We start from the raw sequence: 24,713 nt of genomic DNA on the forward strand, positions 1-24,713 counted from the left end.
TGAGACGCAGTGTGCACTAAACCCGCTCTCTGCATCCTCCCTGCTGTCCTTCTATAGCCTATCGCCCCTTCTCTCACAGGAATACAACTTCCATTTTCTCCTTTGAGTGTGTCCAACTTCTGAGAAATTTCCTTAACGAGAAAGAGAAAGAGTAGTCCTTGTTAAGCCCGCCCTTCTAGCTAGAATGAGGACCAAATGCTGCTGCTCCAGCGTCACCCTGAAATCTGTGGATGAGAGCCTCACCCCAGGGAGAGTGCAGCAGAAAGCCAGAAGGAGCCTGATGGTCATGTGAAATAAACCTAGATGGATAACCTCCAACTTGACATGAGAAAATAAACCACGAATATTTAAGTCACTGTCAGTTTTGGTTTTCTGTGCACGTAGGTAAACTGATAAACGTCAACTTCAGACTGTGTCCGTCACTACAGCTGCCATACTCATGGACACCTGCCTGATGCCTCAGAGGATCTCGGTATCTTCTTTCTCAACACCTGTCATCCAACAGGTTTGTGTTTTTTACTTCCTAGTCCCTGAACCCTCTTCCTGTGTTTGAGGAGCCCCACCTGAAGAGTCTTGTGAGAGTCTGAGCCTGCCACCCACTATGGAAGCTGAAAAGGCTGATACTTGCTTTCTCAGCACCCCTGGCAGCCAGGACTCAGGCACATGGCCTGGGTTCTGCCTCTGTGAAGCAGGAGTTAGTGATGCAAAGAAGCCGAGACAGTGCCAAATCCTTCCTGGTGGCCAAGAGCACCATCGGGAGGGCAGGGACAGCAGTGACAGCATCCAGCCGGCACCCAACTCCAGCCGTGCAGGCAGTGGGAACTCCGCTGTGGCCCTGGGCAGGGGTCCTGATGAGACATCCTTATGCAGGCCTGGACTCCAGACCCGATTTTCTACCCATCCAGTAACGGTGAGCTCACCAACACACTTTCAGGACATTCCTTTTCTGCCGAAATGGCCAGAGGCAACTTCTGCAATGTGTAACTACATCCTAAATGACGCTAATGCATCGAGTGCTACTAATTCCTCCCGAACTTCTGTGCACATGTAGTTCTTCCTTGTCATTTCATCGTTTCCTCTAACCAATTACTCCAAAGCATGAAGTCTCCTGGAACGCAGCACGTTCCAGCTCATCCACATGCTGCTACTGAAGTAAGCTCCTGGCACAGCGCTTCCAGTGAGGTCACGCCCTCCCCGCTCCCGTGCCCGGCGTGGAGGTTCCCGCCCACCCTGGCCTGCTGCACGCTCCACTCTGCACAATGTTCCAGCACGGTCTCCTATTCTCTCTCAGCCGTCAAGGCTTTCATAATATGATACATCTTTAAACCCAAACGAGAACATGGCTGCACTGAATTTGAATGCATATTGGTTTGGTTCAATTGTCAATTTTTTTCCCTTCCACTTCAAATAAAAATTGACTGTACTGCCCCCGCAAGTAATCTGGTAACTACAAATTAATTTAATTATCCAAGACCAGTTTACCTAACCCTATCAGACAAATCAGCTCACAAAGCCTAACGACACTCATGCTGGTCTACACCCAGAACTGTATTTCATATACACGTCACTTTTAGAATGTCCAAATCCACAGACTCAGCAGGTAGACAGAGTACTAAATTTATTCTGACTATTAGGTAAATAGACACAAAAGAATTCCAATAATTATTAAGGCTGCCAGCTAGATACTTACACGCAATTTTTAGAAGAGGCTGTTTTTGAAATGCATGTGCCTATTAACTCGCATAATGCAATGGAAATCACCAGTAAGGGTCATTTGCTCAGCAGCTCAAAGCCAGAAAGGACACATTCTTAGACTCACACGTTGTTGTCCCCCTGGCTCCTGGTGTGGTACGTCCGCCTTCCTGCTGTCTTCCCATTCCTTAACTCCACGGCGGGCAGTTCTTTGAAATAACAGCAAAACTGCTCAATGTTACTATTTTAAAAGGAAGGGAAGAAAATTATTTTTTTTAATGTACTAAGACTGTGAAGAAAGTACTCTGAGACCTACATACGGACTTTGAAAATGTCACCTTGCAATTTCTCATTAGAACTGTACTCAGCGCAATCTCTTCACTAAGTCTCCTCATTTACTCCAAGAAAACAATAGAAGCAGATGACTTTGCAGAAATAAAGACCTCAGAGCAAAACCTCTGTTCAAAAAATCCCCAATCCCCTCTCCTCCCCGCACCCCCAACACACACACACACAATCTATAGATTGCAATCATTTCTTTTCAGGGTGTTTGCTCCCAAGCGTTCAATAATTTCCTCAAATAAAAACAAATCACGACACCAATCACACTGTTTAAATACGCCCCACAGAGTCACCAGGAGAATTCAGCAGTGACTAGAACTTCTTCCTTGAGCAAGACTAGACAAGCCAGTACCTAGCAAAGGTCAGTGCCTTTAAGGAGAGATCGAACTCGGCTTCTGCTCCTCATTAGCAAGGTGGCCTTGGGAAAATATAATTTATTCTGGTCTTTGATGCCACATTAAAAATCTAAAAGTACACAACTTTCAAAATAACTTCTTTTATGTAACAGCTCAGCCTTGTTGTCAGTTTTATTTTTACTGCTCATCTTACATTTTCAAGATCTTCTAAACCTCTCATCTTATGACCATACTTAAGAATGAATCATTGAACCAGGTTCTCTGAACAAGGTTCCTTATAGCCCAGGAGTCTGCAAACTGTGGCCCACGGGGACAAATTTGGCCCTGGACAAGTGGGCTTTTATTTTTAAAGTGGCTTTTATATTTCTGAAGAGTTGTGTAAAAGGGAGGGGCTGCTGAAGGGAGGAGACTGGATGTGGCAAAGATTAAAAAGATGTATTTAACCTGGCCTTTTACAGAAGTTTGCAGGCCTGTGCTCAACCCTATTCAAGAAGCAACAGGAACCAAATAATAATAACAGCTAACAGTTATTAGCTGCCAGGCACTGTTCTAAGCACTTTGTACAAATTGTGTAATAGCTTCCCAACCACCCTGTGAGGTTCACTACTATCCCCCGTTCCACTGATGAGAAAAGCAAGGCACAGGGAGCTGGGGTACCTGCCCCAAGTTCCTAGACTAGAGTCAGTGGCAGAGGCAGGATCGGAACCCACAGCCCTTGCTCTTAACCGTTCCACTCGAAACTGACGTCAGGTACTTAGGCTCTGGCTGTAACATTACCTGAGGGACTGAAGGATGGCATTCATGAAACACGTGTTCCCCAAATTCCGCAGGCCTGTGGCACAGATGGCAGTGGTGCTTCCCTGTAAAACGGAACAAGAGGCGGCCATCAGGAACGCCAAGAGAAGGCCAACTGTTCCAAACATCAAAGCGGAGCGAAGGGCTGAACTTGAAACTCTAGCATCAAGCCAGCTTGGAACTGATTCTTTTCTGCCCAACGAATATTTCAAATTCCCTTTCTACTCTCTGTGTAAGTGTCTGGATATTTTTAGGAGGCTGTTTCTGATCTTAGAACTGTTCTAAATGGGAGTATCTTATGGAAGCTTATGAGGGAATCGGCATTACTAACTACTGTGTAGTACACACTGCAGAAACCAGGCAGGTCCTTCAAAGAAATATGTTTAGAAAAACTTAATACTTGTGTAAGATTCTATTAAAGCTACTACAAATTGGAAAAAATATAAATACATACATCCCAAGTACTTCTGTCCCCCACCTTTTAGTTCTAAGCCACGTAAATAATCAATACATGTTTTCCTAGCAGTGGAATTCCAATCTTAAAACACCACCTGGACTTCCCTCAAAGACTAAGGTTTAGTTTTCTGATTAGCTGTACAAATGCACCACGATGTCTGAATACTACACGTGGGAAGTCAATCTACCAATCCAGGCCAAAGCGTCACATCAGCTCTTTCCTCCACGAAGTTGTAACACTTTAGCTAAGAGCGTGTCTAAACATAGCTAGCGTGACAGCACGGGGGTAGATGCAGGTTGAAATTACTGTTGTATTTAGAAGTATTTAGTGATCTTTACGTTTTGTTACTCCATTCATGGCTCATACATCTGGTAACAGCTGCATATCAGAATGAGAAAGCATATTCTTTTACGGTGAAACTGTATTAATGCAGTCCTAAGAAAGAAAACGTACCCAAACTTCAGACCCCTGGAGTTTGCACTAGGGACCTTAAACAGAAGGAAGCAAGGATCTCTGGGATCCTACAGAAATGGAGTAATAAGGCAGCCAAGTAAGCAAGAAGAACTAACGCTTGCTAAGGCAGAGGAGCAGGGCAGCAATCCTGACAGAGGGAAGGCACTGACAGACGGACCCCCTGGGGGACTGAGTCGCATCAAGGATCATTAGTACAAGTGGCAAACATTTTGTAAAATAATCCAAGTCCAAGGCATGCAGTTACAAAAGGTTACAAGGGGCAACATTAATGTTAGAACTGTAATCAAACAGTGACTAGATCTCAACCAATTCTTACAGCTGAATAAATTTTAATTACTTACATTTACTTTCAATAACTTGCTGTTTAGTGATGAGTTTTCCAAAAGTTTTCTTTTCCTATGCCTGTCAGCTGCGAAAGCTGAGCTATTAAAACACAAACAGATGGTCAAAAAGACATTAGTACAGACACACTCCACAACAAGGTAAAGAATAAGCGTGGCTGTTTGAAGCGTCCAGGATGCAGAGCCTGGATGCTTAGGCCAGGAAGGGACCCGCTGGGCCCACTGCAGCCCACAAGGATTTCAAGTAACGCAGGAGCTCCACTTCCCTGGAAATCCCCGCTGCTCCTCCGGCAGGAGCTTCCCAGAAAAGCTGGCCAGGTAGATGTGGTTTGCGGGGCAGTCCCTCGCCGCCACCACTCTCTCTATCTAAATGATGGTGAAGCTTCCAACAGGACCACAGGCCTTCCTTGTAACAAAAGGACAGCCCTGGTCTGACACGATTATTCTGAGAGTTAACACTAAGTCTCAGACACTATGCTACTTCTTTCTTAAGTTTAATAAAGGGATCATGTTTTATTCATATGTTGTAATAGATGATGATATACTGAGTCTGCAGAATGATAAATAAGTCATAGGCATATATAAATTCATTTGACTCCGCTATGGTACAAAGCATATTCTAAAAGAAATCCTAATTAGCACATAAGTCCTGAATTTAAATTATTTAAATTTTTCTTGATGAAAGAGATTTTGTTTGAAATTTACCAGAAAGCAATTCCTATCTTCAAAGCATCACTTTCAAATTATTATATGTCAGGAGAACTGATCTAAAGGAAGTAAAAACTACTATTAAACAACACAGACTTTTAAGTCTACCAACTCCTTCCTGTATTCCAAAAGTACCAGGCTAATCCAGAGTAAATACATAATTATTTTTCTTTTCAGAATTTCCACAGGAACTATAATGTCTTTGGAGCATCAGATATTAGTGACAGTCAGTTGCTTCAAATCTAAAAATGTTCTTAGGAAACAAGTCTTCAGAACTGTGTGTGTGTCCCTCAGTGCCTTGGTGACTACAAGACAAGAAAAGATCAACCCCATGGACTGCGATGCTAACTTACTTCCTCACAAATCCTGTCAGTAAAGAAGCTGAGTCACAAGCACTGTGTATATGCTACTTAGTGACAATGCCTGATAGTTGACTTTTAGTTTCAACTTATATAAATAAGGCATTTAGCTTTTCAAAATGTAAGTTACTAAATTTTACCATCAGTGATTCTCAAAAGGGCAGAATCCTTTAGATCCAAGCTGTTTAATCCGGTAGCCACGCACTACATCTACATGCGGCTACATCAACCTAATTAAACGTAAGTAAAATTTAAAACTCAGCTCCTCGTCACACGAGCAATTTTTCAGGTGCTCAACAGTCACGTGTGTCTCGCGGCCACCTGACTGGACAGCGCCGATCACAGAACGTTTCTGTCGCACAGCGCTGCTCTCGAGCGCGTGCCCCACGGTCTGAAATCAAACATGACTGGAAGCACAGCTCTAACTTGTAGCGGTCATTATAGATTCCAGCCTGCATTTGAAAAACATAAAAGTAAACCTAGGTGATGTTCCTCGACATACGAAAAGGACTACAAGGTAGATTTTTTCCAGTGGGGCCAAGTAGAAGTGTAGACAAGGCGATCGGTGACATCTTTTCCCCGGTGACGCGGTCAATGGCAATAAAAGATCTGATAACTGCATAAATGCAAGCAGGTTCCCGAATGTCCTGTTTTCTGTTTGACTTAGTTCTGAGGAAGTTATCTGGCATTGAGATGGCAGCCTCTTCTTAGAGAAAATTCTAAGCAGCAGGAAAAAATAACCTGGTAGCTACCCACTTCTCTAAAAAAGAATCAGGTTAGTGAGATCTTTACAACGACATCACCACATCGGAGAGTGATGTTACATAAATTACTGCAGGAGTCTCCTACTTTGCAGTTAATTATGACAATTTGAGACAAAATTCAGTATGTTGCATCCATGCATCTGTACCTGTGACTCATTTCAGACAGGGCTCCTGCTGCTTTGTTCAAATTAAAAGAAGGGAGGAGGCTCTTTGAAAAGGAGAGGAGACACAAGATGACAAGCCTAAAAGTACTTAAACCCAAAGTGTTCTAACTGGTTGAGACTTTTAAAGAATCAATTCTTCTTTCTTTATCAGCTTATAACTTATCTGGTGGAGACATGCAAGAGACTTTGGCTAACCAAAGCTGGACAGTGTTTCACGCAAAGAGCTTGGGTTATTCCCCCTCAGTATGCAATTTCAAAATACTCTATCGGCTTTGCATGTAAGTTTGCTAAGGGACCTCACTTCTGGCGTGATCTCACAATAGTGTCCAAATACATTAGATAGCACCTGACAATCAGGGGTGAATTACACAAATTCCACCTGAGTCAGCAATCACTCTGGGCCATGCTTTTATCCACTGCAGCTTCAAAGACCATGGCTACTTGGGCTTCTGTTACTGCTTGAATTTTGGGTCCAGTGGGTTTTATGTGACTAACCGATTTAGCCATAGCAAAAAACAAACAAACAAACAAAAAAACTATTCACATAGGTACTTTAACTTTCTTATGATGACAAAGCATTTCACAGCTTCCTGTACTTTCGTGATATATACCGTCCCTACCAAAAAAGGGAAAGAAAGTAGGATCCTGTGCTCTAACACTGATGCAAAGTGAAAAACAATGTAATTCATCCTAATTTCCCTTAAAAATGATAAATTTCAGAGCGTCTAAGACCTCATAATACATTTCATAAGGCTTTTCCAATAACAAAGCAAACTCTATAATGATTATTTTGTTTTCTGCCCATCCCGTGCACTCCCAAAATTCCCCTTGCAAATAAACTGGGGAGCTGACAGGTTGGTGGGGTGATAACTGAGAAAACGGGCTCTGGAGCCCTCGGATACGGATACAAATGTTAAATGGCACGAACGCTGAGCTATGATCAGGAACCGTGAGGATTTTCAGACACCCATATCTGAGGTTTGAGTCGTTCACATTTCAATCACACTAAAAACATGATGAAGTACAGAACTCATAAACAAAAATCCTGCTCAGAAATTCTACAAGACCCCTCAATCCCATTCCACCCCTTCTCTCCCAAGGCCCTGTTACTTACTTTTCCAAGTTCTGTAAGTGTTCTCTGACTTTCTGTACCAGTCCCAGCTTGGTGTCATTGACCACAAAATCATCACAGCGATAACTGCAAGGAAAACATTAATCAATGCGTGTACAGAGCTTGCGGAAACCACAGTAATGGAATCACTGAAAGGCCTGGCTGCTGTCAAGACGATCACATGGCTCTGCAGGCAGTTACTATCGCTGGTGAGTTGAAAGAGGACTTGGAATCCACAATGGAATGTTTTTTAAGAACCTTTTTAAAAAGCCACATAGGCAATGAACACTAACTTCTTTTCACATTTTTATTCAAAGGTTCTCCAATTCCTCTTTCAAAAATGAAATAAGCTGCTACATATGTTATATTCTTTTCAGTGGTGTGTAACACACGGAAAATGAAACACAAACCTCCAATCCTATTCCTGGAGCATGAAGCCTGAAGCTTTAACATCATGTGATCCTTCCCAACTCAAATTAACAGGGGAGTTTGCGGGGAGGAGAGGTTTAAGTGAAAAGCAGGGAAAAGACAATTAACCTGTGGGGATAGCTGGACAAAAAATGAAAAGCTATACGTTTTACCCATAATTTAATTTAAATAAATTGAATTCAGATGGCTGAGAAGAATGCATCTTTTCATTCTGAAGTGTTAGAAGACAAAACTGTAAAAGAGTGGCTACTATCTTTCAGGAAACTGACAACCGTTTTGAAGACAGACATTTAAGGTATTCTTTATGACTGATATTTTGTGTGTATGTGTGTGTGTGTCTGTGCAAGACAACAAGCAAATAACATAAGGAATCACACATAGTAACTTCAACTTATACATCAGCATTCTTTTTTTTCCTGAAATAAGCCCAGTCTTAACAGTAACAACTTACAAGCTAGTACCAATACTGCAGCTTTGAACAAAACTACTTATTGTAACTACCGAAGAATAATGACATTAACACTGCCATTCTGAGCAAACAAAACTTTGAATGCATAGCAATTAGTAAAAATTAGGTCATCTCTAGCAGAATCCAAAAAACATTTCTTACATACCTGAAACCAGTCTATAAAAAAAATTGAAAAGAGGATGATGGAAAGCAATTTTTAAAAAATTACCCACAAAAGCACAGCTTGCATCTTTTATTCACAGGAGTCAAACTGTGAATGCTTTTGAAAACTTTAACTGAAATATATATATGTAATTACTCAACACCCCCTCTCCCCATTAACTACCTATCCTGCGCCGGCAGTCAAGAACCCCTGACGTGCTCTCCCAGTGCCTGTGCTCAACCCCTAACATTTCCACGAGGAGCAAAAGCTGCCTTTTACATCCTGGACCCTTTCTCTATGGTCAAATACCAGCAATTGCAGGAGAATAATCCCTTATCAGTTTTACGACAAATACACGGAGGAATTAAATTACTGAAAAGGTTTAATTTCCTGCTTCCACTCGGCATAAATGTGAAGGGGGTAAGGTCTGCTCCGTAAACCTGGGCTTAAGGCACTTGGCTCCTCCAGGAACCCCAGGCGTCACTGATGAATGAAACTGCTCTGTTACTCTAACTCCTGCTCACGTGTTTATGTTATCTTTGCATAAATAGATGCGTGTATTTCAGCTAAAACTGTGCTCAGCGTTCAAAACAAAAACAACTCCAAATGCTAATGTTCACTTAGGAAAGGAAGTTTAAGAGCAAACACAGATCACCTCTCATGTATTTACATGCTGCTGGAGTAGCTGATTGGAACGTGAACCCCTTAACCTCCACCAAGAAATGGCTGCTTTAAGAAACAAATTGTTTCACATGATATGAAATAACTAATTTTTTCCGTATTAAAGTAGTTCTTTTTGGTGTGACATGGATTCAGGCTTTAACATTTGTTAAAGTAACATTTTCATACATTGAAATACAGATTTATTTATGGCTTGCTCCATTCTGAACTAACCTGGCTTAACCGGGTCTAGCTGCTCCCGCTCTCTGAATGGTCACCATTCAAGCAAGTTGCTCTGGGCTCCAGAGCTGTGCTAACGTGGCTGATGCAACTGAGAAGCTGAATTTAAACATTTTACTTGACACAAAATTTTACTTAACAACTGAAGCAGTATACAATACTTCTCCATTAAATACAACTTCATGGTTTTGGTAATACTATATTTCACTTTTATGATTATACAATGTAGGATGTACTGCAGTGCACACGGTGGGTGCACGTGTCATTTCTAGGACTGAACCTAAGCGCATCACCAGTCTAGTTTGTGTCAACAGAAAGACTCAGTTAGAGTTATTTTTCTATGCAATAATGCAGTGCCATGTGTTTATTTGCGTTATCTTATGCAGACAGCATGAGTTACAGGGACACCTATGTAAACTGTAATTGGTAGTTAAATTAAAATACTTATTTGGGGGGTGGTAGAGTGCCTGCTTAGTATGCACAAGGTTCTGGGTTCAATCCCCAGTGCCTGCATTAAAAAATAAATAAATAAACACTTGTTTTAATTATAATATAATCAAATTATCCTTCTGGCTTAAAAATTAAGAATGAAAATTTTTTTCACTTCCAAATGAAGGCACACTAATGAGGCAGAATCAAGTGGAGAAGGTATATCACAAATTTTACGAAGAATGGCAATTACAACTTACTACAGAGGAGCAAAATTACCAAGCTGTGTGGAAAAAAGTTTTAAGATAATAAAGTAGACAATATTGAGTCATTTTCAGCAAGTGCATAATAATTTAATGAGAAGTTGCCTCTCTACAAGTCAAAATATAATCAATGCAGTTTTTCACAAAGAAATCAGAATGAAATGTATAATAAAAAAATTTCTTAGTGATTTTTAGGATTTGCACTTGTAATTCTTACTCAAGAAAGAAAATCATTTTCAGATGGCAAGATGGAACAATAAATTATTATTTCAGCTACAGGAATTATGTTTAAAATTTTGAGGTAAAGATTAAAAAGGATATTTCATAAAAAGTGAAAAATCTTCAATTGATCCACCAAGCAACTGTCAGTGAATACAAGACCTTTCTAGTAAGATCAATCAATTCAACATCTGAAATTTTTAAGTACTTTCATTTTTAGCTTTAGATGACTTTTACAAGACAAGAAATGGTGGCCAATTAATACTTTGGGTATGCTTTGTCTCAAGTGACTTCCTAATTGAAAGATCTTTGTCTATCTGCAACCTTAAAAACAATCAGTCTCATGCTGTAAATATTTCTTAATCTTTTACATCCGTCACTTTCAGCTAGATTAAAAGAAAAAAGACACGTGGGATCAAAAACCCAGATTTACTGGAATTATTTCCCTTATTTGCTCTAGTGCGTGTTAACATATTGAAAATACGTGTGCTCTGAAGTAGACTATTATGGATGCAGTTATGAAAATCGTTCAGTACATACATACAAATGCTACAAATCATCACCAGTTTATGGAGCTGTTACAAGAAATAGAAGATGATGAATTTAATGACTATGTGTTCTCTGCCAATGTTCACTGGAAGTCATGGAAGAATTTAACAAAGGTTCACTGTACTGTTAACTCTAATTCAAGATTTTCTTGAAACCAAAGGCGCATTTGCCAGTATTCGAACAGAGAGAAAACATCACAGCGGGGTTTACACCTTCTCATCTGGATCACAACGCACACGCCTGAGCTCAGTTTACAAATCCCAGGAGAGAGCAAGCTTGTTTGTGACCTAGACAGACAGGTACTAGAACTTTTGTTAAAATTTAAACTATTCATAATACAAATCAATAATGATTTTTACACACTTCAGCATGAACAAATATGCATAAGATTTTCATGATAAAGCATTAAGTTGGCTGCAGAACCTACAAAAAAATTGAAGACTGCTTTGCGATATGCATAAATTTAGAGGTGATTTTCAGTTTACATAATCGCCCCCTGAATTCAATAATACTGAGTTGTTACAAGAGTTAGTGGATTTACTCAGCTTAGATAGTTTTGAAACTGATATGCTCTTGCTTCAGAGTCAAATCAATTATTCTAAAAAGATGAGTCACATCTTGTCTTGTCAATACAGATGCAAATACTAGAGAAAATGGGGTTTTCTGGTACTTTATTCATTAATTGGAAAAACTTTAATAGTGTTTGTAATCTAAATTTTTATGCAATTTTAATGACTAAATACAGATCAAGCATTTCGGATGAAAAATCAGCATCTGAATGGAGACACACTCTATGTATAAAATACACACTGGATTTTGAAGGTCTCATAAAAAAAGATGCAAACTATCTCTAATAATTCTATATAAATTACCATGTTGACATGATAATACTTTGGATAACTGGGCTAAATAAAACACACAATTAAAATTAATTAACCTATTTCTCTTTGCTTTTTTAATGTGGCTACTTGAAAATTATAAATTACATATGGGATAAGTTATTTCTGTTGGACAGCACTGCTAGTCTAAAGAATATCTAAGACGCTACCTGCCCAATATCATAAAGAGGTAACAACTATAACTTTACTGAATTATAAGAAATCAACTTTAACTGGACATATTTTCACTGGCTTAACACATTTTAAGTTTTCGCAATTATCCCTGTTTGTCAAGAGTCAATTTTAGGTCTTCTTACAGTCACTCGGAAGGACATTTCCTGCTAAGATTATAAACTGCACACTGCCTGAATCTACGGCGCTCTGTAAGTGTTGGCTGATGATAATGAAAGGAAAGCACCTGCCTCTAAGGGTCAAAACTTTCAGGAGCGCCTGGCACGTGGTAGAGGGTGGATACGTGTGAGCTTCCTTCCATGGTGGACCCAACAGCTGCCTCACAGCCCTCTCTCCTCTGGCTGCCCCCATCCCCCTGTTTTGATTTCTTCCTCCCTGACCCAGAGGTCAAAAGAAAATAAGTTACAAAAGTAGGAAATGAATAAGAATTTAAATGCTGTCTTTAGCTGAGACATTGATTTTTAAACTGGAAACTATCCTACTAATACTGGTATTAAAAAGTCTCAAGGCAAACAGAAGGATTTAAAGTAAACAAAGCTCTAAAAAGTCTCTTCCTGGTTTACCATTGTGTTGAAGCTACCAAGTCAGAATTATGCTTTCCTCCAACACCTGAAAACAAATGTAGCCACTCTTCTTAGTTTGCCCTTCAGAAAGGTCACACCAGAACAAGAAGTACAAAAAAAGAACGTAACTTGTAGGTTGTGTTTCAAAAGCTTCTAGATTTGTCCTCTGAAACATGGAATGCTTTTTCCCATTTTGAAAGAAATATGGTTATAAAATATGGTAACATGTCATAAAGTGAAAATACACCTGGTTCCCAAAATGTAACTGAAATAATATTATAAAAAGTGCTACCCTTTTTCTTCTTTCCACTGAGAAACTGGAGCAGACGTCCAGGTTTTGGTGCCCCTTCATATAAACAGGACTTCATGTGTCTAACAAACAAAAGTCGGGAACTACCTATATTATACAACCAATATTTTGGCTATTAAATTAACACTTAGGCAAGTTTTAATTTAGTGATTTTAGGTGATCCTTCCAGAAAAGATGAGCTCTACTTCTAACAGAACACTTGTCAGGTAAGGAAAACATTTTCTTCTGTATTTAGTAAGAAGAGAGAACTGCGTAAGAAAATTAAGGCAAACAACACTAAAGACAAAAAAAACACTTAGAAATCACATTAGGCAACATATTAGAGACGTTAGATGAGGACATCAGATATAAAAAGGCAGGAGGAGGACGGGCACTTCCTCTATGCCCAACACCTTGAGACAAACTACACCATCATCTTAGCTACATGCAACTTAGCCTCAAACCAAACTCCTTGAGCCAAATATGATCCTAAAGTAATTTTACATTACTTTAAGCCAAAGGTTAACAAACTAGTTAAATGCAGAGTATTACATACTGTTAAGGGCAGAAGATGCACAATTGATTTGACTACCTTGTGCTGAAGGAGTATCTACCAGGTAGCAGGTAAGTTTTCATAAGAAACACATGTTATTTATACTATTATATAATTAGGCTAAAAATTGATTAAAAAAACCACAGCTTAAGTTATTTTAAATTCTGCTTACTCTAATAAATAGCAAAACTGTCCAATTTTTTCATTACATTGTGAAAAAAAAATTTTTAAAGAGATAAGAAAAAAAAATTTATGTGCACATTTTTAATTTTGATTTTTTCTAATTTCTAGCATCTAATCATACCTAATCCTTTCTATGTTTCTTTATATAATCTCTCCCAAACTCATCATTTTTCTCCTCAATCTCAACTAACATTCTGTTCTATACCTTGGTTACCTCCTTTGGGGTGATATCCCCCCAACACCCAAATACAGTGACTTTCAAATCCACAGATACCTGTATCTGAATTAAGCTACAGTACTTGATGGTCTGCGCAATGTCGACCTCACCTAAATTTTCTTCTCTCTCACCTTTCCCCCCTAAATCCTCCCTTTCCCTTCAGCATTACCTGCTTCACGTTTAGATTTATGCTTTCGTCCCATACACCACCAACTCCCTACCCTCCTCAGTATTTTCCAAGTAGCACCACTTAGTTGTTTTAATAGTAAAAAATATTCCCTACGTGGCCACCCCCATGTGTACCCTTTCCCCGTTCTCCAAAAATTAAAACATGCAGCACGGCTCAGTCACTTGCTTGTCCTACAATTTAATGTAGGTTTACTTCCTTTTAAAAACCCTAATTTTAGAAGCGCTTGCTTCCTTCCTATTTTTGCCCTGCACCTCATGCCCCCTCTAATTATAAAAGACAAAACACCAGTCTGCTAAGAGAAAACCTTCAAATTATTGTCAATGGCTCCTAATCAAGTTAAAAAATAAGCCACAAAACTGAGCATCCACCACACCCAATATACGTTTGTATTAATTGTATTAATTACATACGCAAGTAAATCTAAAATAATACACGTATAGTTAAAAAAGAAAACTTTTAGAAGAATCACCTAGAGATGAAATAAACTATTTTAAAATTTCTTGCTATTCAGGATATCTTCAGAGTATTATTCAACTAATATCTCAAAGTACAATATACACATAGGGTGATATTTGACATAAATGACAGTGGATGTAATTTCCTACTTCCTATGATCTCTTGAACTTTTTGTCCCACTAATAAGATCTGCTTGGTCTGTGTTTTTATTAGAGAGCCAGTATCTTTACTTTGCGGTACGTCTGATGAGCTCACAGTAACGTATGTCAGCTTGCCTCTGCCTTGTTCACCAGTATTTGCGTTACTACTGTTAGTGTTATCTTGGAGGATTTTTTCTTGTGCAAAAATATGTATCCATTTGATGAGGGTTGATTTGGTAGTATCAAGTAAATCCACATTAACTAGGCAGACAGAAACTGTAACACACTGGCCACGGCCAGACGTCAGCAAGGGTGAGGACAACACGTGAAGCTCCGAGCCGGGACCCTCCGCGTTTGGTTCACGCCACGTAACCGTCTCACCCACCGACCACTGGCAGTAGGCAGAGTAAATATCTGCAAAGCTTTTTTTTTTTCTTCAGATAAAAGGTTTTAATAGAAGTTCTGATATTTTCTTCCCATACCCCCAAGTACATTATTTTGGAGACCATTGCTCTAAAAAGCAGGCCCCTAACACATAGCAGGTTCTCAATGAATATTTAACTGGATAAAAACAATATACACTATTCTGATGTTGTTATTTTCTTAAGATGTTGCTCACATTATGTCTCAAAGGAACTTGTCTCAAAGGTTTTGAAGGTAAAAATCTGGGGGAAGAGAAAGGAACTGCTTATAATGCTGAGTTTCCTTCATAAAGGATCTGTATCTTTGCTCTGTGTCTTTCTTTAACACATTTATTTCTAGATATAGTTTATAGTTTTTGTCATTATGTTGAATTTTTTTTGTTTGGTCATTTCCAATTTTAACTAATGACTGCTAATGAAGAAAAAACTTAGTTTTTGCATATTTATCATGCACTATTTTAAAATTTCTTATTAATTCTACTTGTACTAAATAAAGCCCTTGAGTTTTCTGGGTATTCTATTATATAATTTGAAAGCAGAAATAATTTTTCTTTCTTTCCAATATTTATAGCAATTATTTACTTATTCTTTGTCTTATTTCAACGGTTAGAACTGCCAAAGCAATGTTTAAAAATAGTGACAGTGATGTAAATGATGACAGAAACATTTGTCTTGTTTCTGATGTAACAGAAAGGGCTTTACTTTAATATTTCACCAATTAGTATGTGATAGCTGCTTTCTTTTTTGGGGGGACTATCATATTTTAATAATTTCCTTTTATTTCAATGTTATCAGTTTCTTAAAAATCAGAAGTGGTTTATTTATAAATGTAATTTTGCTTCAATGATACAATAATCTGAGTTTTCCTTTGAAAATGAATATATGAATAAATATGAATATGGAGGCTTATGAAATTAACTCAGTAATTATATAATGTCTTTTTGACACATCTTACTGGATTAGATTTGCTTTGGTTAAACTTAACAACTATTTTAATTAGCAAAATTGACTTCTTTTTGGAGTTTCTATCAGATTTTTGTCTTAAGGTTTTGAAAGTTTTATAATAGTAATATACTTAATGTTAAATTTTAAGTTTGAGGCCACACTGATGCAGTAGCTACCAACCAAGTGGTAATTTAAACATAATAATTAAAATAAAATAAAATAAAAACACTCAATTCCTCAGTCCCACTAGCCACTCTCTTTTACAGCAAGGTGACTCAGGTATACATATTTATATGAACATTCTTTTTCCAGATTCTTTTCTGTTATAGGTTATTACAAGATACTGAATATAGTTTCCTGTGCTATACAGTAAATCCTTGTTGTTTATCTATTTTACAAAGTAGTGTGTATCTGTTAATCCCATACTCCTAAATTTCTCCCCCCTTTCCCCCTTTGGTAGCCTGTAAGTTTGTTTTCTATATCTGTGAGTCTCTTTCTATTTTGTAAATAAGTTCATTTGTATTATTTTTTTAGATTCCACATATAAATGATACCATACAATATTTGCCTTCCTCTGACTTACCTCACTTAGTATAATCTCTAGGTCCATCTATGTTGCTGCAAATGGCATGTTTCATTCTTTTTATGGCTGAGTAGTATTCCACTGTATCTACATCTACACCACATCTTCTTTATCCAATCATCTGTTGGTAAGACACTTAGGTTGCTTCCATGTCTTAGCTGTTGTAAATGCCCACTAGCAACTTTTAATTGCTCAACTGCTACCAAACTGTATGGGACAGATGTCATGCCCAAAATAGAACTCTCTCTCTCTTTCTCAGCTTTAAAATTCTGAAGCTTTTTCCATGCCTATTGTTACTGCTACTGAAGCTACCCAAGTCATAAGGCTCCACATCAGAGTCTTGAAGAACTAAGAAAATATTCTCAGACCAAACCGTTTCTTAACTCACTTGAAACAAGAAGCAATCATCTACAAATTACTGATATTTTAAGCAACAGTAAAGAAACAAGTCCTTTAATCTGCTGGCTACAAAGCAATCTTTATACAGTAAGTCATGTGTAACACTAATACAAAAAAAAAAAACAAACCAAACTTTTATGCAAAAAGTAACCCTCAAGAAAGACAAGGGTAAATAAATGAAGTTTTAAATTCTTTTTCATTCCCCTGTTTAATAGATAATATCATCATAATAGGATATCTAGAGGAAACTTTGACCTCTAGTTTTATTATAAATGACAAGATACAGATACAGAAAAGAAAAAAACAAGAAAAGCTGATGTTCTAATGACTTCACCTATTTCAAACCAAGAAAAGTTAAAATCAAAAGAACTCTTCCAGCAAATGGGCTTATTTTTAAATTCTCTTTTATTCAATTCTAATGTATTGCCATCAAATAAGCCAATTCTGGAAAATGAGAATACCTGCAGAGAAAATCCATTTTCTTTGTTAAAAGCAGACAAGCACCAGCTTATCAACAAAGAAACTTTTGTTTTCAGATCATGCACTAAAAGGTTTCTTTTTACTAAAACTCCAAAATACTGTTCTTAAATTTAAAAAATTCTTATCTAATCCTTACAACATTGAAAATTTGTGCCCAAAAGTTTATAAGGCTAGTAACAAAAGATCTTCCCATTTTTAATTACACCTGCCTCTGAAAACGATTCAATATCAATTTAAGCCCACAAATAAAAGCTTTATTTTTATTCGTTTTAATTAAAACTATTTGTTATAGGTGTTTAAAATCTGAACTAGAAGTCCATTTTCTAGACAAATGAGTTGACTCACATTTCATATTTCTCTGTTTGAAGGAGTGCTTTAAAACATTACCCTGCCGAGAAGGAAAAATTCTGGTAATTTAGTTTTAATATCCCTTTCATACTTTTGAATCCTCAGAAATTCAGCTATTATAAGTTAACAAGGCTATGTCAGGTGTCAAAAATTATTTGTTCAGTACTTTTTAAATATACTAACTCTAAATGTCTGTCTACATAAGAAATCCAGGTCCCTACTGTTTAATCTTTCTTTTTGATCCAGTACTGCACACCACATACAATTCCATTTGTGTTGACCGGGGGAGGGGAGTTGGGGTGAGAGGAAAGGAAATATTACTGAATACACAATAAACTTGCCCTTGTGTGAAAATCTTGAGATTTTCATTTTTACTGAAATCTTCATTTGATTCTCAAAGCAGTGGGTCTGTGCCAAATCAGAATTATTCCCTTTGGTGTTGTTTTCCCTCTTTTGAAACAGTGACCTATTTTATGCTGTTCTGCTTGGTTGATACGTGCCTCTTCTGGATGCCCTCCTTACATCAGAAGTGAAGCGAGCTGCTCTGCAAGGGTGTCCCTCTTGGGAGGTATATGGAATATATGATTTTAGATCTTCAGGAAAAATGTTCCGCAGCCCTTCAGTCCTCCAAGAGGATCAAGAGGGCACAGTAATACAAATTTGGTATAACCTTCCCCATTTTTGGAAGATAAGTTAACAAAATTCAATCTTTCAAACACCTACGCCCTGCTCTGCACCAGACACTGAGTACTGTGGTCGATACAAAGATGTGACATATGGCTCCTGCAGGCTCCAGGGACATTTACAAATAACTAACGTGCAGCAGGAAATTACAAGTATCTCTGGAACTCTGAGTTTAGGAGAGATTACATCCAGCTACAATTGGAGCTGGGGCGGGGGTGGGGGGTGGCGCAGTGTGGACAGCTCAGTGATAACTTCATAAAGGATCTGCACAGACAGATGCACAGGGCCTCTTGGAAAAGGGAAGATAAGGACAGAAAAACTGTCAGCCTCAGAGCATGTTTCAACTTCCACAGAGCACTTGGAAAAGGAGCTTCAACATTAGCTATAGTCAAAGTCTTTTTTTGACTACAAATAATAATTAACAATCAAATAGGTTCAACCTAATATACCGACATTTTACCTCTGAAGCAAACCATTCAGTCTAACCACAAGAAATGTATGCACAAGGAAAATTTACAAACTAAAGTGAAAATACTTAAGTACACTGGGAAATAACACACACACACACCCCATGCGGAAGAAAGCCTTTTTTGTTTGTCTCTTCATCATAGTGAGGTGTGGGAAATGTGAATTTCAACTGCAGCCTCATGGGTCTACCGCTCTCACAGGTTCCTTGTAGGCTGTCAGTATCACACTACAGGAGCAAAATTCCCTGGCATTTTGATCTAAAACCACAAATGGGATGGTTCTGTGACCAGCTGCCGCTCCCTGCACTTCAGAAGCTCTGGGTGTCCACACACTCACGGCTCTGTACAGCTTTACACAAAAGACTGGCAACTGGCCAAGAAGCCCCTGCCATGGTGTCTATTCCCCAAGGTTCAAGATCTGCCATTTAATTCCAATTCGGCCGTGAAACGACTTGTACTTTAGCACTGCTACTCCAACATAAAACAATTAAAATTCCAATTCTAGTTAATAAACGTATTCCTCCAAAATGCAATATACAAAGACGTTAAAGTAGATAATCTTTATCTTTAAAGAGACCTATGAATAAAATTCCACTCCATTAAGAAAATTCTAAGGTAATTCTTTAAATTTCCTCAAAGAGTTACTATTTCCTCATAATCTCACCAATAGCAAGAAAACCCACTGCACACAGAGATTTAGCTGTATCTCCAAACTTCCCCATTAAGCCTTTCATGCACATTGCTAACTGAAAACCAAGAAGACAATGTTTTCAACGTCTGGTATGAACAGGATGCCATGACCTACACCGATGACTGTGAGACAGATACTTCAAGAACGATCTTAATTTCTGCTGTCTAAAGAGAAATACTTACAAACTTACAGAAACACATGATTCTGTCAATTAGGTAGCTCTGTCATTCTAGTTTCCTGAGGGGAAGGAGGGGAAACTAATGAAAACACTTTAACAGCTTGGCTAACACTTAGCTTTCGTAGGAAGGGGTGTTTTGAGAACAAATGACAATAAACTGAACACTAGGCCTTGTGTGAAAATCTTGAGAAGATTTTCACTTCTACTGACATTGCCATCTGCCTCTAGCTTCTCTCTCACCCAGGTCTGGACACCTTCTGCACAAAGGATCACCGAAATGGTAGTGATCTGGATGGCTAGCCCTCACGAGGCTTTACTCAATCGTCACAGCAATGTTAAACCACCGACCTTTCTTTCCTTCCTTTTGATGGACAGCTTTCTACAATAACTAGCTAAGGACAATGCAGAAAGGACCAGCACACAACTCCAGTACAAAGTATGAATCAAAAGCGGTGTCTGGACTTTAAATCCCCATCCCTGCCCAGTATGACCTACGGCCTTTGTGTGACATTGATTCAAGGGCTGTGTGGCAGCTACAACACATCCAAAGAGAGCCTTTAAATAGCTTGGGTTTTTTTCTCCTTTCAATATCAAACACCTTTTGAATTCAGTAAAGTGATTAAAACAAGTAAAGAATTGTTCATAATTTACTAGACAAGGAAAGAAATTTGCTTCACACTAAAGTTAAAACTGTAAAACACACTGTATTTCTGAGCAGACCAAATGGACATGATCACTTGTAATGCAAATAACCTAGTTCTAAGTCATCACAAAAACAGATACTCACTTTACTGTCATTTATATGAAACAGACACGTGACTATATTACAAGGAGAGAACAGGGCTCCCAATATGTTTAAAAAATATGATACTTTAAACAAAAGTTGGTTTGAAAAGCTACGCGCAAAATTCTTGACATGTATCTACCAAGGAGAACAGGAGACTGGAACTGTGTTGGGAGTGGGGAGACTGTCAAAATAATTTTTTAAACAAAGAAGTTAAAATTTTAAGATTATATAACAAAATGTTAACTGGACAATAGGAACATGGGTTTTTATCTGAGGTGGGGCATGAGTTTTTAATCATTTCATTCTTCAATTAAAAACAAAACAAGAAAAAGAAAAGGACTTACAATGAGCAACAACAAATAATAGTTACTTTTCATTTCCCTGCAGCCTACGGGGGGGTGGGAAAGAAGAGGCGGCCCAGACGCTGAATGGGCAAAGCAAAGGGAAATCGGAATGAATACGGACCGTGGTCCTGGTGGCCCTATCCCCTGTGAGTCCTCACAGAACTCACAGGCAGCAGTGGCCGTCTCGACTGCTTTAAGAGGCTGGGGAGAGCGGAAAGAGTGAGGAAGATGAGAAAACACTTGCACTCACGGTAAAGGAACACCGTTTTCAGAAAACAGTAATACTTACCAGTACGTACTGTAGCTACTGCAATCCATACACACCGTGTGCTGAGCTTTTTCCTGCTTTTCTGACTTCTTATGGTTGGTTAAGGGTATTTGTGCGTCTTCATAATGTTTTTTTGCATGACCATTCACATACCTTACAAAAACCAAATGAAAACTTACTTTAGTCTAAACACTGCTTTGGAAGGTAAAGTAGTAGGAAATGATAATAAAATTAAATGGTTATCAAATCAGAAATGAGAAAGAATTCTTCCTAATAAGAGCATTCAATCCTGTAAAAGCATTCAGTCATTTAGTGATTTATTAAGCTGAGTACCTAAAATATGCTCTTCTTTCGCAATCACATATGACAGTCAGCTTTTAGTTATACACAAGACTGGGGCCGGGCAAGGAAGGTGTTACCTACGCAAATCAGTTTCAACACCTTTGTTATTATCACTTATCAACTCCTTTGCTAGATACTTCTGTTACAGCATTTTTCCTTTTCTAAAGTGTTTCTCAGATGGCTAACCCCCAACTCAGGCTATTATGAAAGACAGGTTTTGTAAACTAAATTACTCAGTCACTGCCCACAGGGTCACGGGCTCTGCTTAATAAAACACATGAGAATCAGATAGTGAAACAGGACAACCTCCCATCTCCTTCTCATCAGTATGGCTGCAAATCTTTTATTTGAATGCCTGCACAATCACTCCACTCATATGGAATAGGTTTGTTTAGAAAAAACTCAAACAAAACACAACTCATGTTAACCTTATATAAACTGTTCTTTCTCTACATGGACAAAGATAATCAAAGGTTGACTACAGTCATAAAAATTAACACTTTCCAATTCAGATTGAATAAATCTATCACAAAAAGCAAAATGAAACTGAACTGAGGGTTCACATGCATACGCTGTGAACACAAATTCACCTACATCTTCACCTAAATATGTACAAAGCCGTAACCGACCACTACTTGAAGACCCTTATAAAACAAAAACTACAACTCCCCAGTTCCTAGAAAGCAGCTAATTTGTAGAAGGCAAAGCCTAATGGAAAACTCACAACAGCCAAAACGAATGCTGATTTAACAGCACCAAAATAACTCTGCTCAGAGAGTTAAGGTGACATTTTTGTCACAAGGCGCCTTAACTGTGCAAGGAGCAACACTTACCTTGGGGAAAGGTGGGGAAAGCGAGGAGGACCAACCGCAAGCCCAGCCTCTGTCCCCAGGAAAGCTGGAAGCATGAGAGGCACTACCAACCTCCACTCAACTCTGACTTTGGTCATGGCTTTTTCCCACATTTTTTCATTGTAATAAACATAACCAACACTTGTGGGTACAAGGGTCTTAAGTTTATAAAAGTGGACTAAAATGAATTTTTAAAAAATGATTAAGAGTATAAACTCAAAAACTAGACTGCCTGGGTTCAAAAGTAGGCTTTGTCACATGCTGGCCAGGGGAGCCCAGGTGAGTTAACCTCTCTGTGCTTCTGTTTTCTCATCTGTAAAATGCAGGTAACAATACTTATATTGTTGGTTGTTAGATGATTAAATAATCCATGGCTCAGAATGCATGCATGAATGAATGAATGTTAGCAATATTTTTATTCGTATTTTCCTTTATCTGCTTAAATACTTTTTTTTTTTGTGGTGGTAGAGGGGGAGGTAATTAGGTTTTTTGGGGTTTTTTTGTTAATGGAGGTACTGGAGATTGAACCCAGGACCTCATGCTTGCTAGGCACACGCTCTACCACTGAGCTATATACCCCGCCTCCTGCTTAGCTACTTATTTATACAGAATCCAAACAACGTAATTGCTTGGAAAGCCATCATATTAAGTCCATACTTTGAGATAACACATTGCACAGGTCAGGAAACACCCCATATTTAATTAAAAGATAAACTCCAGGGGAGCCTATAGGTTCAATACCTAATCAGCTTAATTTCCTATGCTTGTATGTATTTACAGCTTCATTTCCTAGGCTTATATGTATTTATACTGCGCCATGAAAAACAAAGAAATATTTATAATGAGGAGTACCTTCAGAATCCAAGAAAAGGCTATAGGGAATGATAATAAAGGCATTACCACGTTCAAATCTTTGGAAACTGGTTACATTACATATAGTTCATTTACACACATACTGTAGTCTCCAAATGTACTAAATGCTCACATGTCAACATCAGTGACACAGCAGGGCTGCTTTACTGCTGACATAAGAGTAACAATGTTTTGGCTAATACTCAAACATCAGTCGGAAGTTAACCGACATGTATAAACTGGCCAACTTAAAAATAAACATTTCTCTCATCCAGTTTTAGATTTTAACTAGACAATTTGGTCTAAAAAGGAAAAATGTCAATATACACATCACAGATTTTTTAACAACAGCAAAAATTGGAAAAATAGCTTAAATGGGATGGTGTCATGAAGACTAATAGGATATATAACTCAAATATGCTATGGATAAACTAGGTTTCCTAGTGGAAAAAATAAATTTAAGACTTCCCTATAGACAAGGTGGGCTAAATCACTAAAAAAAAAAACCCAGAATCCTTGGCAGTCAATACCCAGGATTACATGATAAAAGAACATTAGCCAATCAGCTATGTAAAATGAAGGTCTAAATGCAGGCTCTTCTCATCTGTGTAATCTACTTAATCACGTATCTCTGAACCTATGTCAAATTTCTAAATTTATGATTGCTTACAATTGGAAGCATACTGCCTACAGAGTCTAGAAAGTTGTCAATTTCTTTTTCTTCTTTTTCAGTTTTATTAGGTAGAATTTTCACAGCTTGATTATTTCTCCAAACCTGCTTAGAGAACTGCTTGTTGTCTGCTGTTAAGGACATTAAATCTCTCCAATTTTTTAGAGTTTGTCAGGTCTTTTTGTTGACATATGACCTTCAAGATTTAGGCTGTAGAGCACTATGAGACAACTGGAGAATAGAATTACATAAATTTTATTACATTATAACTCTCACCTCTCAAAATCTAGGAGAGGAATCTGTCTCTTCAAAGTGCAGTATTTAAGTGCTTCTACTTTTCTTCTTTTTTTAAAAAAATGTTATCTGTACAAAGTATTCTCAGGTTCCCCAAATCCTAGAGATTTCAAAACCACAACAACCACAATTAAGATACACAGTTAACATTCTCCAAAGGTACTCTTAAGTGTACATGAAAAAAAATACTCAATTCCAGGACTGAAAATAAGATGCTCTCTTCATGCAATGAAGGTTTATAAATAACAGTGGGGAAACAGTCCAAATAAATGCAGTACAGATTTCAGCCTGTGCCACTTGGTATGATTTCCCATCTCCCTGCTGCCGGGCTATTAACTTCTAAAGTAAATTCAAAGTGGGTTTTCCAAGCTAAAAGAGAGACTGAAGTAAATGCGCTACTACAAGGCACACAAAGGTGGATGTTTATTTGAGTTTGTGTTAGAAGAGTTACTAACGTACTTAATATTTAAGTAACATCATTTTG

At 38.1% G+C, this 24,713-nt stretch overlaps 1 protein-coding gene across 2 annotated transcripts in view; it reads right to left on the minus strand.

Annotated features, from left to right (window-relative positions):
* Positions 1-24,713, minus strand: part of USP3 (ubiquitin specific peptidase 3) — a 77,989-nt gene that overhangs the window by 34,479 nt on the left and 18,797 nt on the right. Inside the window, exons 1-6 of one of the 2 annotated variants that reach the window (XM_032480993.1) lie at positions 24,212-24,346; positions 21,242-21,373; positions 7,567-7,650; positions 4,458-4,539; positions 3,168-3,250; positions 1,820-1,933 (exon numbers count right to left, since the gene is read on the minus strand). In XM_032480993.1, coding sequence (XP_032336884.1) covers positions 1,820-1,933; positions 3,168-3,250; positions 4,458-4,539; positions 7,567-7,650; positions 21,242-21,270 — 392 coding nt within the window. In that variant the 5' untranslated portion in view covers positions 21,271-21,373; positions 24,212-24,346. Of the gene's footprint in view, positions 1-1,819; positions 1,934-3,167; positions 3,251-4,457; positions 4,540-7,566; positions 7,651-21,241; positions 21,374-24,211; positions 24,347-24,713 lie in introns of those variants that run through there. The other variant, XM_032480992.1, reaches the window with a different exon arrangement.

The sequence above is a fragment of the Camelus ferus genome, chromosome 6 (genome assembly GCF_009834535.1).
Source record: "Camelus ferus isolate YT-003-E chromosome 6, BCGSAC_Cfer_1.0, whole genome shotgun sequence".
NCBI classification, from domain to species: Eukaryota; Metazoa; Chordata; class Mammalia; order Artiodactyla; family Camelidae; genus Camelus; species Camelus ferus.